At 37.8% G+C, this 17899-nt stretch overlaps 1 protein-coding gene, 1 non-coding gene and 1 pseudogene across 2 annotated transcripts; 2 read left to right on the top strand and 1 right to left on the bottom strand.

The window, feature by feature from the left end:
- The first annotated feature begins 1750 nt into the window (after positions 1–1750).
- Positions 1751–4792, top strand: LOC119993259 (laccase-15-like). Its single transcript, XM_038840307.1, has 6 exons — positions 1751–1840; positions 2260–2411; positions 2497–2744; positions 3222–3350; positions 3552–4499; positions 4592–4792. The coding sequence occupies exons 1-6, from the start codon at positions 1751–1753 to the stop codon at positions 4723–4725; spliced, it is 1701 nt and encodes a 566-aa protein (XP_038696235.1). The 3' UTR covers positions 4726–4792.
- Positions 4793–5153: 361 nt separating this feature from the next.
- LOC119993199 lies at positions 5154–17830 on the bottom strand (annotated as a pseudogene).
- On the top strand, positions 12668–12774 carry LOC119993883. The gene has a single exon (XR_005466580.1). It is a non-coding gene; the product is annotated as a small nucleolar RNA R71 (small nucleolar RNA).
- Positions 17831–17899: the final 69 nt, after the last annotated feature.

Genomic DNA, 17899 nt, shown 5'->3' with positions numbered 1-17899 from the left:
AGGGCGTGGCCCAGTTCAAGCTGTGGCATCAAGGGCTCGATTAAGCCTTTTTAATAAACTAGTCGGGAGTTTGTGCAATACCCCAATTCGTTGAAAGCACCAACAAAAATATAAATTATAATTTTTAATAAATATTATATATAAAATTAATTTTTTAATTCTATTTATATATGTTATAGTAATATAGTTATAGTTAAGTTATTATTACCATATGTAAAGCATCCACAATGGTGTAATATTTAACATTGTTAACAACACTTTTTGGATAAATATAGTGTTATACCATCACAATGGGTATAATAGAGTGTATTTCAAGTACTTGAAATGTTACTTTTTTGATAAGTATAGCGCTACATGCACACCATGGATGAAAAATGACACTTGAAAATTTAGTTGTGGAAAAAAGGATACTTGAGAGTTTGAGTATATATATAATTGATGAATAGTAAAGAGAGATGATGAAAAGGAAAATAGAGATGATGAAAAAGAAGAGAGAGAAGATTAAAAGGAAGAGAGAGGTGATGAAAAGGAAGAGAGAGATGATGAAAAGGAAAAAAGAGAAAATGAGAATAGAGTGTTGGAATTTATGGAGTGTTGATAAATAGTATTTATTGTGGGACCCACTCATCCAATTGAATTTTGTCACATAGGAGAGAGAAGAAGAGAAAGAATGATTTTGAAGTACTGTATTTTAAGGGTCCAAATATAGTTATTATCATATGTATCAAGCAATCCAAATCCCGGTAAAATCGTCGTCTTTCTTAGTAATCTGATTCGTCACTCGTGATTCTTCATTCGAAATATGATGCATATTTGTTTTTAATTAATACAAAAATATATGAACTTATTTGGATATATTTATATTTGTAAGACAAAAAAATGAAACTCTTTTTCTAACTATTTATAAATATTTTAATTAATTATCTTTATTTTAAAAATTAATTTTTATTAATTTTTATATTTATATCCATCTGTTACAATTTAAATACATAATACCGCTGCACGTAATTTGTCACAGAATATTACACACAACATATATATTACCAACCAAACACTACCAACCATATCCACTACCATTATTATCCAGCATATACGCTATTGTTAAAATCGTCTGCTAAATGAAGCCTTAATGAACATAATTCAGTGTCATCACTTTTTAGGATTCTACGAGAAGAGAATTCCAAAAATAAATCATTTGGGTGATAGTCTAGTTGATTAATCTCTGTGGTCAAATCATATGAATTCGAGAAGTTCTAAGTTTGATTTCCACTAAGAGCAATATCCTTGTGGTCATACGTTGGGTTTTCGCCTAATTTACGATGTCGTTAGGTGAGAAACTTCTGTGTACGCAAACCATCAAGTTTATATCCATATCGGAAGTTCAAAATGCAAAAAAACAAACCAAAAGTTAATGCATGTCCATATATATACAGATATACTGAATATTCGATTTATTTGAATGTTAGGCACACAAGACAACTAGGTAGCTGTGTAGAATTTGACTCTGTTTGGCAAGAATTTTCAATTTTCAAAAGTCAAGATTTTAGATTTGGTATTGATCCAGACAAACACAATTCTCTCTCTCTCTCTCTCTCTCTCTCTCTATATATATATATATATATATATATATATAGATGCATTGTCTTCTTAATACCATATGCATAAATATGCCTTTTAAGCATGAAAGAAGCAAGAGTGGTATACATATATAGGTTTGGTTTATTATTGGTGAAGAAATATGTTTTCAAACATGAAAGTAATTGTGTTCCTCCAAATTTTGGGGCTTTTGTTGTTGTCTAATTTTCTTTATTGCCAAGGCTTGGCTCGTCACCTTTTTGTGGTAAGTCCTACGTATATTTTGTATGTCATTTATAGATATATAATGGGACTCCTATGTGCACGTCCGTGTTTTGTGTAATATGCATGCAGGCTTTCAATCTCCGACGTTGGATCAATCCAACGGCTGAGATCTAAACAACCCGTTTTAACTCATTTTGTCAAATCCGATCCAGTTACTCTGTTGTCCTCCTCCTTCGCGAAGATGAAAGAACCAGTCTCCTACACGGCGTGCGAGTAGGAAGCCCGCATAGGAGTCCTATTGTGTGTGTATAAACAATAATGATGTATTTGGGGGTTTTTTTAGAGGAAATTGCATGCAAGTCAAGTCCTAAATGGTAGACATTGTATGTCGTATATATATATATATATACACGTACCAATTACCAGGAACTAAATGTATGATTAACTATTTAAATGCAGGTAAAAGAAGCTCCATACACAAGGCTTTGCAGCACAAAAAACATCTTGACTGTAAATGGAAAATTCCCTGGCCCAACTCTCCATGTCAACAAAGGAGATGCCATCATTGTTGATGTCTATAACAAGGCCAACCACAACATCACCATTCATTGGTACAAGACTTGATCTTTCTCCTATACATATACATATTCATATACATGGGTATGTGTAAATAACAATATATAAATGTATGTGCAGGCATGGAGTGAGGCAACCCAGGTATCCATGGACAGATGGTCCTGCATATATCACACAATGTCCGATTCGGTCGGGTTCAAAGTTCAGTCAGAAGATCATATTTTCCAAAGAAGAAGGAACACTTTGGTGGCATGCTCATAGTGATTGGTCACGTGCTACTGTTTATGGCGCTATTATAATTTCTCCCAAGATTAAGGGAATCAATTACCCCTTCCCAAAGTCTCACAAAGATGTCCCCATCATATTAGGTACGTATATAATTAACCTCAGCGAATAGGAATCTATTTTCTGAAAGATCGTGTTTTTCGTACTTTGATGGATCTTCGAGATCCTTTCGATAACGTATGTTGTGTTGAAGGAATATTTATATGATCCGATCGATTATGTAAAACACACGGTAGCAAAGAAACGGGAAAAAGTATATAGAAAGCAAAGACGTCCCTGGCTGGCACCAGGGTTCCAGTCTCCAAATCCCACTTTAAATGAAAAAAAATTTGTCCTTGAGCTAATTCTCATGTACTATACATGTAACACTATTTTTCTTAAAAGTTCAAGCAGATAGGATAGGATGGCAAATCTTTTATCTTTTATACGTAACTTTGATACAAAACCCTCTTGTAAATACATTATATATATATATATATATATATATATATATTATTTTCTTTGTTCGTCAATTTGTTTATTGATATCTATACTAATGTTTCATATCAATGGACATGCAGGAGAATGGTGGAAAAGTGACATCATGAAGGTTTATGAAGAATTTAAACAATCAGGGGCAGACCCTAATGTTTCTGATGCTTATACCATCAATGGTCAACCTGGTGATTTTTATCCATGCTCAAAATCAGGTTATACTAATAGCATTAAGATTTAAAATTGTTATCATTCTCGATCTCTCCGATAATATATTAAGTCGAAGCCCAACAAATAGAACAAACAGGCGAGAAGGTAAACGTGAATTTGTTCCGATACCATGTTAAAGAGACTCATATAATGACCTACCAAGCGCGATGTTGGATTACACCTAATATATTTTCTTTTGATTGTAGAGACATTTAAGCTAATGGTGGATTATGGCAAGACCTACCTTCTCCGCCTGATCAACGCCGCCCTTCAAGACATTCTCTTCTTCGCCGTGGCAAATCATCGACTCACCGTTGTCGGCATTGATGGCAGCTACGTCAAACCTTTCAAAGTCGACTACGTCGCCATCTCATCGGGACAAACGTTAAACGTTTTATTAGAAGCTAATCAACCATTAAACCATTACTACATGGCCTCCAAAGTATACTCCAGTGCTAAGGGTATAGCTTATGATAACACCACCGCCACAGCAATCATACAATACAATGGCAATTACACACCCTCTTCAACTCCCTACCTACCTTATCTTCCTCCCTATAACAACACCGAAGCATCGGTCAATTTCACCGGAAAACTAAGGAGTTTAGCCGATGATCATCACCCGATTTCGGTCCCATTAAACGTAACCAAAAGAATGTTCTTCACACTTTCAATAAACAGATTTCCTTGCCCTAATAACTCATGTAGAGGGCCTTATGGAGGCAGGCTTGCTGCTAGTGTTAACAACATTAGCTTTGAGTTTTCTCAAATTGACTTGTTACAAGCTTACTATCACCAAATCAATGGTGTGTATGGTAAAAAGTTTCCGAATAAACCGCCTTTGTTCTTCGATTTTACGGCCGACGACATTCCATCAATATATGAAACACCAAGGAGAGGAACAGAAGTGAAGGTGTTGGAGTATAATTCAACTGTGGAGATTGTCTTTCAAGGGACAAACTTGCTTGCAGGAGGATCAGATCACCCAATGCATATACATGGATACAGCTTTTATGTGGTTGGGTGGGGATTTGGGAATTTTGACAAAGAAAAGGACCCTTTAGGGTATAATCTTGTTGATCCTCCACAACAAAACACAATTTCTGTACCCAAGAATGGCTGGGCTACTATAAGATTCAGAGCAGATAATCCTGGTATGTATGTATACACACACAGAGTAATTCTCTTATGCGGACTTAAAATGCATACGACTAAATCTCTACCGTTTATGTGTGTTTATTTGCAGGGGTGTGGCTCATGCATTGCCATTTAGAGCGTCACCTGTCATGGGGCATGGATATGGCATTCATTGTGAAGAATGGTAAAGGCTCTGATGCAAAATTGCTTCCACCACCACCTGATATGCCTCCATGTAACTGAAGTATATGGCCATCTAAAGTTTTGTTGAACGAAAATTGTGAATCTTTGTAGCAATTAACCAATAGAGTATGCCCCAATTTGTTAGTTACAATGTTTTTGAAACTTTGTATTGATCAATAAAAGTGCTTCATTTTAAAGCCTACAACCATGTTTGTGCACAAAGATAACGCAGGATAATATTCACACACGCAAGACCGAACAAATGTTCATCTCGTAAATTGTGATAATGAAAATAGGACTTAACTTATGACTTCCCGCTTGCGTGGAGTTAGCTCAATCAAGTTCACAATCTAAGCCAACGACCCGTTGTTAATATATATGACAAATAATCAAACCTTATTTATATCACATAGGAAATATGATCTTCACTCACTTCATTGATAAGAGTGGAACCACATCGTTTCACTTTTCTCAGGGCAATACTAACGTTGATATAGAGACTGATAAAATTTCATAATTACAATAGCAACTCTACTGCAGGAGTGTGGTTCATGCAGTAGAATTAACATGTCAATTCTATGCACAAAATCAATTAACTTATGTCGAGAACTATTACGAAAGGGAGTAATGGAAATCCTTTCGATCTCAAAATTGAAGCACTCATTCGCTTAATTGCCTTAGCTGTCAAAATTTATAGAATACGATTCGACTATACGAAGCTATACAAGCAATAAGAGAAACTAACCTTTGGGTTTCTTAGAAGCAAACCTCTGCAAAGAAACTGGAAGTTCTTCCTTGTTTTCATTGATTAGCCTTTGCTTCTTAGACATTTCTTCATGCATTTGCTTATCCAAGAAAGGCCTCTTGGCTCACAAAATATTCTCCTGTTTCTTCTTTGATATCTTACTTGGCTTGCTTCTGCCCTTTGTTTTCTTCTTCAGGGTAATGCCCTTGGCAGCTTCAACAGCAGCTTCCATATTCACATCTCTCTCCTGTTTTGTTGGCTTCTCTTTCCTCTTGGAAGGCTTCACTGTACCAATCTTTGAGGGGTCCAGCATTATTGTCTCGGGTGGGAGCTTGTCAAGAAGTGAGTGCACTTCCTTTTCCCTCCGTCGTTTTGGTGTCTCAAATGGATTTGCCACCCAAGAATCAAAGTTGGGTTCCCCAGAACCTGGTATAAGAATTGAAGACCAACCCATGGAGTGCCCAATTCCAAGGACGTCTTAGTATGGACGGAACGCCACTTTCCCTATTTGGTAACCTTTTGCCATAGAATGCCCCATATATCTGCTATAATTCTGAGATTCTGTCTCTCTAAAAATCTGTACATATGATCCAGTTCCAGCAGCAAGCAGACCTTTCTGACTGAAATCCAAGGCCTTTGCATGCCCTGGTAAAGTCTGAAGAACCTCAAATTTTCTGAAGTCCCAAAGTTTGATTTTTCTTTCTTTACCAGATGTGGCCATGAGATGGCCATTAGGGTGGAATGCCATTGCTGATAAAGCCCCGTGATGACAGAGCATCTTGACAAGAGGAGTGACACTAGTGGGTTCCACATGGTTACTGTACCACCTGAATGACCTAAAGCAACAACCCCATTGAAGGGATTCACTTCCATTACATTAGTTCGACCTAAGCCTGTCCTGAAATTACCTATCATCTCACCCATTGTGACATCCTGATAATGGAGCTGCCCAAATTTGTTTATTGATGCCAAAAGGAAATGATTTTTCAGAAACTGAAGTTTTAGCACTGCACCATGTTCCTGTGAGACAACAATTCGGGTCAGTTCCACAATGGTAGCTGCCATTACAGGAGTGTAGTACAGTCCTTGAGTTTATTCAACATGTTTGGCCAGTGTATGCATTGATCTAACCACCTAATGATCAAAAGAATATGACCATGCAGAAAACAAATGAGATTAACAACTTTATCAAACATCAGTTCAAAGAAAACCAAAAAAAAGAAGAGAAAAAAACCACCAAATGGTTGTCTAATTATAAACGAACACTGAACAGGGATGTCTCCGAAAACATTCAAAAGACAACAAATTCTGTATATGTACCAATACAGAAATACACACTATTACTGTACATTTTCTATGTACTCATTTTCTTTCAACTCAGATGACAGAAGAATTACCATCAACTGATAGGATAGTTAAAAACAATGGAATTAGAAAGGAATCAAGCGATCCCAAAGTCCCTTTATAAGACAAAAGACTCACTCTAGCAGGCATCAAAACAGAACTTGGATGAGAGAGTCACTTTATCCTTTCTTTCCAATTATAACTCCAAGAAAAATAAGTCCCTTTTTTAAATAGGAGGTTTGAAGATCATTCAAAGCCATGCCATGTGTTACTTCATCCCACCAAAATTTCCCCTACAATGCCTCTGCCAATTGAGGAAAACCATCTTATTTCAAATAATGGCATTTATCAAAGTTTTGTATATATTAGAATCCAACAAAAAGACATGTCGCATTCACATGACATGTGCAGGAAATCCCATTTCTCTGTCCAAGGTCCCAGCAGCCATTATTAAATCAAACACTAATGATAGAACAGAAAAGAATTCCTAGAGTATACTGAAAAATATAGCAATTATAAAGAGCCAGTTGAAAAACAAGAGAATAATATTTAACATGTACAACCCTTATATCACAATAACCAAAGAGTAAACGACATGTTAACAGAGAATTTTCAATTAAGCCTAAAGATGACCTAGACATAGTGTTGGGTCTAAATTAACCTTACTAGCAAGTGTAGTAGTCGGCGACTACAGCACAATGATAAGCAAGGGTCGAATCCACAGGGACGGTGTTATATCTAATCCAAATTTATACTTGTATTTACGTATGGACAATGCAATCAAAAGTAAAGTTCAACTCAAGATTGTTTGGTTTGGTAATTAAACTAAAACAAGCAAATAGCAAAGTGTTTTTGGTATTTTCTTAGAATAAAGATGCAACTAATGCAAATGAGATGAATGAGATGAACACCAAGGCTTTGGAATCCCCCTTGGGAAATGACTTGCAATGACACAAATTCACACACATATTTGCTAATTCGGGCATAACGAATCCGTACCTAAGTCGGTTTTAGCGCACTTAAGCCAAATCTCCCTAAAATCGATTACTAGCCATCTTATTGGTCTAGGTCGGATATTCCTAAATACATTCTAGCCATCTTATTGGTCTAAACATGCATAGGAATTCATGGAGTTCTATGGAGATTAGAATTCATACAAATTGTCACCTAATTAAAGGGAGACACATTCATAATCAAGTGTTTCAAGAAGCATAATCTACTTGACATATTATTGTCTAAGCAAATTCTCCAAACAATTTCATCCAAAAACCTAAAGTGTTGGCCAAACACCACAAGCATGAAGAAATTGCAATCAAACATAGAAACACAAGATTTATACCCAAATCAACTCATATGTATGTAAATCAAGTCATAAACAAAGTCATCAAACCCAAGGCTTCATCCTAGCCTTGGCACAAGTGATTTAGTTACACATAATGAGAGAAAAACACAAAAGGAGAGATGAGAAAATCATGAATAAACCCAATTAGTTGAGTAGATCCAAGTTGAGATGAAGAATCTCTCCTCCTAGCTCCAAGAGTCGCCTCCCCCTCTGCTTTCGCTCCCCAGAAAATCAGTTTTTGGTGTAAAAGTTCCCCGCAGCTCGGACAAATCGCGACTTAAAACACCCCAGAAAATTGCTTTTTGCGCCTAGGCGCGTTGTTTTCACGCCTAGGCTCACCACGCCTAGGCACACGCCTAGGCGCACGCCTAGGCGCAATCCTAGGCGTGCACAACTTCAAATTCAAGTCCAACTCTCTAGACTGGGCGTGCAGAAGTGATCCTGGGCGTGCACAATTTGTGCGCCTAGGCGCGCCACGCCTAGGCGCGTTACCCCTAGGCACATGATTCAAATGACCATAACTTCTCCATATGACCTTCGATTTGCATGATTTTAGATTCTACGGAAAGCTTGAGATGTCTAGTTTCCAATGCCTTTTTTTGCGCTCGATTCCAATAACGTGACAGAAAGTTATGACTATTTGAACACACGAAGGTATGTGGACATTTTCTTCAATTCATCCCTTTTTTCGTCGCTTTTCATCCAAACCGCAATCAACCTATCAAAATACAAATCAACACATAAATACACTCATTATTTATCAAAAGAAAGCTTAAGAGGGGGATATTTCTATCAAAAACAATAGGTATTATCATACCTATCAAACACCCCACACTTAAACCTTACTTGTCCTCAAGTAAAACTAAACAAAGTACATCTACCAACTAACATCCTAACTCACTAACGTAGGAATCGCGATTGCATTTACCATATGCAACAAGCCGTTAAACCCCTAGGTGTCCCTAGTGGAGGAGTTTTGTCTCCTGAGGGCTTACAAGAACGACACCCACAAAAGATAACTCAAATCAAACATATGGGAGGGAAATCACTAGAATCGAAACAATATACATCAATGCCATGCAATCAAAAAGATGTGGAGACCCCACACTTCATCCAAACATATACTCAATGAAGATTATCCGTCTACTCAATCACTTCGTCTACATTAAGTGCGTGCAAAGAAGAAATGTATAATTATTTGGCTTCCAAGAGTTCATAGGCGCCAAACATAGTCACATTCCAAGAATTCCAAGAATAGTCAAGTAGTAATACCAAGGCACTTTTATTTATATACATACTTCTCTTCTTCTTTTTTTTATTTTTTTTTATTTTTTTATCTTACTAGGACCGTGCAATGCTCACTCCTTTAAGCTTTCTAGTCAACCCATGTAACGAGTTCTCAACCAATGACTCCCAACCAGTTGGTTTAGGGCATTATGTGATAAAGCACGCCTCAGATCAATCACTCGAGTTGAAAAGGCTTCGAAGTTAAGCTAGCCTAGTATGTTCATCATGATTGTCTTACCTTTTTACGCGAAACTCGAGTTGGTTAGACGAGAGCCCCGGTTACTCGGCAAGATCACAAGAGCGGAACATGCTTTTAATCATCATCAAATTGTTTTTTTCATTTTTTTTTTTAACATGCATGTAATTAACTAGTGCCAAGAATATCACTAACACGGTGTTCTAGATCATCTTAGAGAAAGTCCACATTTAACATCTATTCACCCAAGTCATACCCCACAAGCACACATTCTCGTGCAGGTGAATTACAATGATTATGCAATAGAGTAGACGTCAAGCATATCGAAGGATATGATGGGTTCCACAAACCAAGATCAGCTGCATTTCAGTATAACACTCAATTCAATAGCAAACTCCCATAAATATGCAAGATTCAAGCACTGAAATTTTTTTTCAAATATATATTTTTTTTTCCAAATTCAACTAGTACAAAAATCATGTAAAATTTCGCACAAGAAAATCCATACGCAGTCCACCACCCCACACTTTAAAGAATGCATTGTCCTCAATGCAAAACATAACAATGTAATAATGCATTAAAAAGAGGACAAGTTGAAACAATACAACCTGGGGTTAGAGTCATGTATCGAGTGGACTGGGGTACTGGCCTAGCCACAATTCTTCAATGTCTTCATGAACCCTTTCTTGCATATGAACCCTTTTTTTTTTTTTTTTTTTTAAACACACACGCCTAGGCGTGTATAAGGTGCGCCTAGGCGTGGTCTGGCTGTAAACATAATCCCCAGAAATTTAAACTTTCTTCATTGGGTTGCCTCCCAAGTAGCGCTAAGTTTAATGTCTTCAGCCAGACGTAGTTGTACCTACAAAATCAACCATGTATGCATCAACACTGAACAATTTAAGCAAACTCTCACCCCAAACTTTAAGAACATGCATGGTCGTCAATGCAAATAAATAAAGGGAGGGAGAACGCTTAAACACAACACTTGTTTTAGATAAGGAGAGAGACAACCTGATTTGGAAAAATCACCACAAGCCTCAATCACCTTTACAACAATCCTTGGGAAACAAATCAAGGAGGATGGTGCACAAGATACTTTCCATTCAGAATCCCCGAAACATTTGGCCCACAGAATTCAAGTTGGCGAGCCACAAATTTCCACCCTTTTTCTATCTTAGAATTCGTTATCGTGAAAGTACCATGGATAGACAATTTCAATGTCTCAAAAGGAGCTCTCGCTTTACCTCTCAACATTGTTTTGGACCGTGCCTTTTTCAACTTCCTTGCTCTTGTCCGCACGCCTTTCAAAGTTGGAGATAGCTTGCTAGTAACAAGGGAAGTAACCACAAGCTCGTTGGATATTGGCGATGATGGGGTCTTTTTGCTTTCAATGCTATCACCAACCACATATTCCACAACCTCATCACTTGAAGCCGTTTTTGTCAATAAATTCACTCTCTCATGGCCTACCATATCAACATGAAGGCATTCTCTAATGACATCTGGACTCTTCATAGCCTTAAAGATTTTGAACTCAATGGTCTTGTCAAAGACTGTCATTGTGAGCATGCCCTTTTCCACATCTATAATGGTCTTTGTGGTAGCCATAAAACCGCGGCCTAGAATGAGTGGTACATCTTTTCTCGGATTAGGTTCACCCTCCATATCAAGCACCAGAAAATCCACTGGAATAACAAACTCACCCACCTTTACTAAAACATCTTCAACTAGCCCAAAAGGATGCACTAAAGAACGATCCGCTAATTGGAGAGTGATTGATGTTGGTTTCAACTCACCGATCTTCAATGTAGTGTAAACAGAATAAGGCATGATATTTACACTTGCACCAAGATCCATCAAGGCCTTTTCAATTTCTTTCTCTCCAATAATACAAGGAATGGTAAAGCTACCCGGATCTTTTAATTTGGGTGGGAGCTTCTTTTGTAAAATAGCACTTGTCTCTTCGGAGAGAAATACTTCTTCATGATCACCAATCTTTCTTTTGTTAGTGCACAACTCCTTCAAAAATTTTGCATATGCGGGAATAGACTTAATTGCCTCAATGAGTGGAATATTAACCTCCACCTTCTTCAAAACTTCAAAAATATCCCGATTATACTTGCTTTTCTTAGCCGGTGCAAGACGAGATGGAAAAGGCACTTTTGGAACATACTCTTCTACTTCCGACTTTTCCTTCTCAACATGAGGTATTTTGGAAACACTTGGCTCCACCTCTATAGGTTCATCATGATTCTCACCTTCAAGCTTTTTATACTCAATCTTGTTATCCACGTTTTTCCCACTTCGCAAAACAGTAATAGCATTAGCATCTTCATACTGCTTAGGATTTACCTCAGGTTGACTCGGCAGCTTTCCTGGCTGTCTTTCACTCAAGGCATGAGCAAGTTGTCCTACTTGCATTTCAAGCTTTGCGATAGATTGAGTATTACTGGAAACAGTTTGTTGCAACTGAGTCATTGACTTGCTCATCTCTGCTTGTGAATGTTGCATTGAGACTTGTGATTGAGCAAGTTGGGAAATAAGGTCCTCCATAGTAGACTTCCTTGCATCTTGAGAAGGTGGTTCGTGTCGTGGAGCTTGCCAAGGTCTAGGTCCTTGATTGAAATTCTGGGGTGAAGCATAGGAGAAATTGGGGTTATTCTTCCATCCTGGGTTATATGTGTGAGAAAACGGATCATTCTGCTGCCTATGAAAAGGTTGAATAGCATTAACTTCAGCTTCAGGAAATGTCCCACTTCTAGAACATACATGAGTAGGATGATCGGTGCCTCCACAAATGCCGCAAGGATCCAAATTTCTGCTCAGCAAAGTCACTACCGCATCCAATTTCCTAGCCACAGATGCCATCTCTGTATTTGAACCACTAGCCTCATAAACCATGTGTCTAGGAGCATCAAGATCACGATTATCCCATTGTGAGGAATTTGCCACCACAGTCTCAATAATTTCATTGGCTTCAGTTGGTTCCTTAGCCATAATATTTCCTCCAGCAGCTGCATCTAACCTATGGCGGCATTCATCAGACAGATGTTGATAAAAGTATGATATAATCTGCCATGGCAAGAATTGATGATGTGGACAACCAATCAATAGAGTTTTATATCGCTCCCAAGCCTTAAAGAGTGGTTCTCCCTTGTTCTGCCTGAAATGAAAAATCTGATCTCTCAGCCTCTGTGTCCTTGACTGAGTATAGAACTTCTGAATAAACTTGGCAGAGAGTTGATCCCAAGAAGTGATAGAATTTGGTGGCAGAGTTTTGAACCAAATCTTAGCACTTTTCTTAAGAGAAAAAGGAAATAGCTTCAACCGTATGAACTCTTCAGATATGCCCTGGATTTTTTGAGTGCCACAAATCTCCAGAAAATTATCAATGTGATCACTAGCATCTTGATTTTCCGCTCCAGAAAATGATGGAAGCATGTTAATCACATGGCATTTAAGCTCATAAGAGAGGTTTGGCGGAATGGTTGGTAAGACAATGCAAGATTGCCTAGTAGAGAAATGTGGCATAGAGTAGTCCATGATGGTGACAAGAGCATTTGCATTGTTGGCATTATTGCCAACTTCCTCACGATTTTCAGCCATGCTCTCCTGTTCAGAATGTTCTCCCAAAGTGTTGTCACTAGATGAACTAGAGCTGGATGTAGGAGAGATAGAACGAGTGGAAGATTTCTCCTCAAGAAAATCCTTGTCTCTCTTGTTCCTTCGTGTACGTTCCAAGTCTAGATCAACAGGAAGAATTTCTGTATCTTGAGAACGCCTTCCTTGCTTGAACTACAAACAAAAAAGAATAGTATATGGATCACTAATTGTCAAATAAGTAAAAACTAAACGAAGTATGTAAGTATCTATGTATATAAACAAGAATGGATCAACTATAAGCTACCGTCCCCGGCAACGGCGCCATAAACTTGTTGGGTCTAAATTAACCTTACTAGCAAGTGTACTAGTCGGCGACTACAGCACAATGGTAAGCAAGGGTCGAATCCACAGGGACGGTGTTATATCTAATCCAAATTTATACTTGTATTTACGTATGGACAATGCAATCAAAAGTAAAGTTCAACTCAAGATTGTTTGGTTTGGTAATTAAACTAAAACAAGCAAATAGCAAAGTGTTTTTGGTATTTTCTTAGAATAAAGATGCAACTAATGCAAATGAGATGAATGAGATGAACACCAAGGCTTTGGAATCCCCCTTGGGAAATGACTTGCAATGACACAAATTCACACACATATTTGCTAATTCGGGCATAACGAATCCGTAACTAAGTCGGTTTTAGCGCACTTAAGCCAAATCTCCCTAAAATCGATTACTAGCCATCTTATTGGTCTAGGTCGGATATTCCTAAATACATTCTAGCCATCTTATTGGTCTAAACATGCATAGGAATTCATGGAGTTCTATGGAGATTAGAATTCATACAAATTGTCACCTAATTAAAGGGAGACACATTCATAATCAAGTGTTTCAAGAAGCATAATCTACTTGACATATTATTGTCTAAGCAAATTCTCCAAACAATTTCATCCAAAAACCTAAAGTGTTGGCCAAACACCACAAGCATGAAGAAATTGCAATCAAACATAGAAACACAAGATTTATACCCAAATCAACTCATATGTATGTAAATCAAGTCATAAACAAAGTCATCAAACCCAAGGCTTCATCCTAGCCTTGGCACAAGTGATTTAGTTACACATAATGAGAGAAAAACACAAAAGGAGAGATGAGAAAATCATGAATAAACCCAATTAGTTGAGTAGATCCAAGTTGAGATGAAGAATCTCTCCTCCTAGCTCCAAGAGTCGCCTCCCCCTCTGCTTTCGCTCCCCAGAAAATCAGTTTTTGGTGTAAAAGTTCCCCGCAGCTCGGACAAATCGCGACTTAAAACACCCCAGAAAATTGTTTTTTGCGCCTAGGCGCGTTGTTTTCACGCCTAGGCTCACCACGCCTAGGCACACGCCTAGGCGCAATCCTAGGCGTGCACAACTTCAAATTCAAGTCCAACTCTCTAGACTGGGCGTGCAGAAGTGATCCTGGGCGTGCACAATTTGTGCGCCTAGGCGCGCCACGCCTAGGCGCGTTACCCCTAGGCACATGATTCAAATGACCATAACTTCTCCATATGACCTTCGATTTGCATGATTTTAGATTCTACGGAAAGCTTGAGATGTCTAGTTTCCAATGCCTTTTGTTGCGCTCGATTCCAATAACGTGACAGAAAGTTATGACTATTTGAACACACGAAGGTATGTGGACATTTTCTTCAATTCAGCCCTTTTTTCGTCGCTTTTCATCCAAACCGCAATCAACCTATCAAAATACAAATCAACACATAAATACACTCATTATTTATCAAAAGAAAGCTTAAGAAGGGGATATTTCTATCAAAAACAATAGGTATTATCATACCTATCACATAGGCAGTCATGTTATTGCGTTCGGAAAGCCTCCAATATCTCAAGGACCAAACCACCATAAAGCAGGAAAATGGACATACAATTAATGTAAAGACAGCATACTGACCCTTAAGCAGTGAAGTTCAGTTCCATCCCGGTTATAAATATATGTGTACCTGCCAATATGTACAATTGTTAGGTATATTACTCAAAAAGGCCATGATGGGTCAGCTGCAATTAATATTAAGTGAGCCCAAATGGAAATTTCATGTATAAGGCCTAAAAAACTCAAAACAAGAGCCCACTTTGGCTGTTTCACCCAGGTGCACACCCTAGTGGAGGCAACAAGGCAAAGGTGCATGCCTAAGTGCTGCCTGATTGAAGGCCTGCGCCTAAGGTGAAGCCAGGCGAGGCAGCACGGCCTCACCGACCCTTAGTGCCTAGGCCTGCCTTCGATAACTCTGATAACTCAACCAATCACAATTTAGGCATGAACGTACATTAGTGTCATGGCCCATAGTCCAACAAATTCAATAATTTAAAACAAATGAAACAACCATATAACATCCACAATGAGCCCATCACAAGATGGTAAACAATTTGTCAAACCAGGGTGAAAAGAAAATACTTCTTTTGAGCAGCAGCGAAGAACAGTTCATTGTGCAAAAACACCGCATCACACACTGTTTCTCTGACCTGAAGAATAAATGATAAAACAACTAGTTATTAAACTAATTTTCATATCCAAACATCAACATCCTAATAAAAATTATCAACCTAGTAATGAACATCAAATTAAATTTTGTGATATTCAGGAAAAGGAACTAACTACAAACAATAGTTAATTAATGATTACCTATGCAAATTTATATACTAGCGTACCCTGTGTCTCTCATGATATGATATTTGAAATCCCCAACTTCGTAAATTTTAAGCGTAAAATCCCCAGGCTGAGAGTATTTGATTTTTATTTCGAAATCATAAATGTTGCCATTCCACCATTACTAACTCTTTAACATTGACAGAGAAGCTTTCAGCTTTTTAGACAAGATATTAACTACCATAAAGCAAAATTCTGATTTTATTAGAATCCAAAATGACTACAATTTATAAATCATTTTTTCTTTTTTTCCCAAAAAATATATTGTTCTGAACAGATATAACAATTAAATGGCATGAACGGGACGCAAAATTGAGCTCTGGAAAACAGCATGCCATTGTTAGCAATAGTAACTACTTCCAGAAGTAATTATCCAGTTATTATCTGTGTAAAACCTTGTTATATGTTCAAGCAACTCTAATCTAATTCGCAAAATTCTGTCTGTAGCTTGAACTAATACTCATTGTAAACTTGCCACATTCGCACTTTGCAGGGAACTTTGTCTTTGGAAACTTATACATGGTTCCATCTCAATGAGCCCCAGCCAGTTTTTGCAACAGAGCATACCTGAATCTCTCTTATCAGGTTCATACTCTGCATGTCAACAATAGCGTGGCCCTTCCGTCCAGCAACTGCCATATACCGACCACTGGAGGTAAAATCAAGGGTGTAAGGACCAAGATCTGCACTTTGAGAAATGAGTCATGAGTAACTAAAAAATATTGAACTACAAATGATCTTTAGCTAACGCCACTCTCGTGACAGACTAAATATCTGATAGACTACAACAATAAGAACACAATTGTTAATATCTATCTAGTGTCATACACTATAATCTATCCTCATTGATTCTCATCCAAATTTAACCAACAAAAGCTACCACTACTGCAAAACAGCCCCACAATCACTTTAATGTATGGCATCAGGCCCATATAAAAACATAGCCTGTGTAATAGTACTTTTTTAAATATATCCCCACTTTTCCTTCATGCTTAACTTAGTTATTGACGAACCCAAGTTTCCACCACGGGAAATACAAAAACTGAAACCCTTTTGAAGAAAATAATTTTATACTAACCAGTCAAACCAAATTCAGAATATTAACAACTGGAGGGGGGAAAAAAGAGACAGTGGTGATATACCTGGTAAGACTATATCATATTGATTCCTGGAGCTCAAGACATCTACTTCCTTAGCTATCGCTTCTTGTTTGATTCTCCATGTCTTTTCTAGACCTTCAGCCTCCAAAAACCCTCCCTCACTTGGCATAAGCCACTGGATTTTGAATTACACAGATTAAAATAATGCTAAAATATAATGCATGCAGGAATGTCAAAATCCTATATGAGGGTATAAAATCAAAGAACAAAGTACATACACAAGGCACTGTAAATAAAGAATACAAAGCTAAGTTAAATCAAATTCTGAAAATACTCTAATACTTTTGGCAAGTACCTTGGCTGCCTTTGCAGCTGCTTTGGCGGAGATTCCATAGAATTCTTCTCTGACAGAGAGTTGACCCTTCAATTTTTTGTCTTTTAAAACCTGCAATGTTCAGCAGATTAGAACCTCAATAACAAATAATACCTTGCCAATTAAATACAAGCAAGTGTGTGTGTGTGTGTGTGTGTATATAGTACCTCCAAATTAGGAGCTTCGCCTCTCAAAAATTTCTTAACTTCTGGTGCATCTAACTCCTCAGAGAGCTCCTGCAAATTTTCACAAGTAAGTATTTGTCATCACCAAAAAACAAGAGAGATTGTGACAAAACAGAGAATGAAAAAGTGGTACGGGAAGTATCGACGAACCATGAATTCTTTATGTCTCAGCTTCTCTTAAGCCGTTTGAGTACGTCGACGGCGGTGGCACTCTACGGAGCACAGAGAGACGACAGAGCGAGAGGGAGAGGCGGGAGAGGGAAAGGGAGAGAGACGGAATTCAAACCCTAAAACGGAATTCAAGTCCGGACTCAGAACCAATATCATGGTTTTTATGTAATATTTTATTTAACTA

Source organism: Tripterygium wilfordii, chromosome 23 (genome assembly GCF_013401445.1).
Source record: "Tripterygium wilfordii isolate XIE 37 chromosome 23, ASM1340144v1, whole genome shotgun sequence".
NCBI classification, from domain to species: domain Eukaryota; kingdom Viridiplantae; phylum Streptophyta; class Magnoliopsida; order Celastrales; family Celastraceae; genus Tripterygium; species Tripterygium wilfordii.
This window is presented reverse-complemented; position numbering and strand designations above follow the sequence as displayed.

Bases quoted from the DNA above. Each gene is read 5' to 3' on its own strand.
- LOC119993259 (XM_038840307.1), top strand. From the start codon at position 1,751: ATGAAAGTAATTGTGTTCCTCCAAATTTTGGGGCTTTTGTTGTTGTCT. The intron at 3,351-3,551 runs GTTATACTAATA...TTTTGATTGTAG, and splicing joins TTATCCATGCTCAAAATCAG to AGACATTTAAGCTAATGGTG. The intron at 4,500-4,591 runs GTATGTATGTAT...GTTTATTTGCAG, and splicing joins ATTCAGAGCAGATAATCCTG to GGGTGTGGCTCATGCATTGC.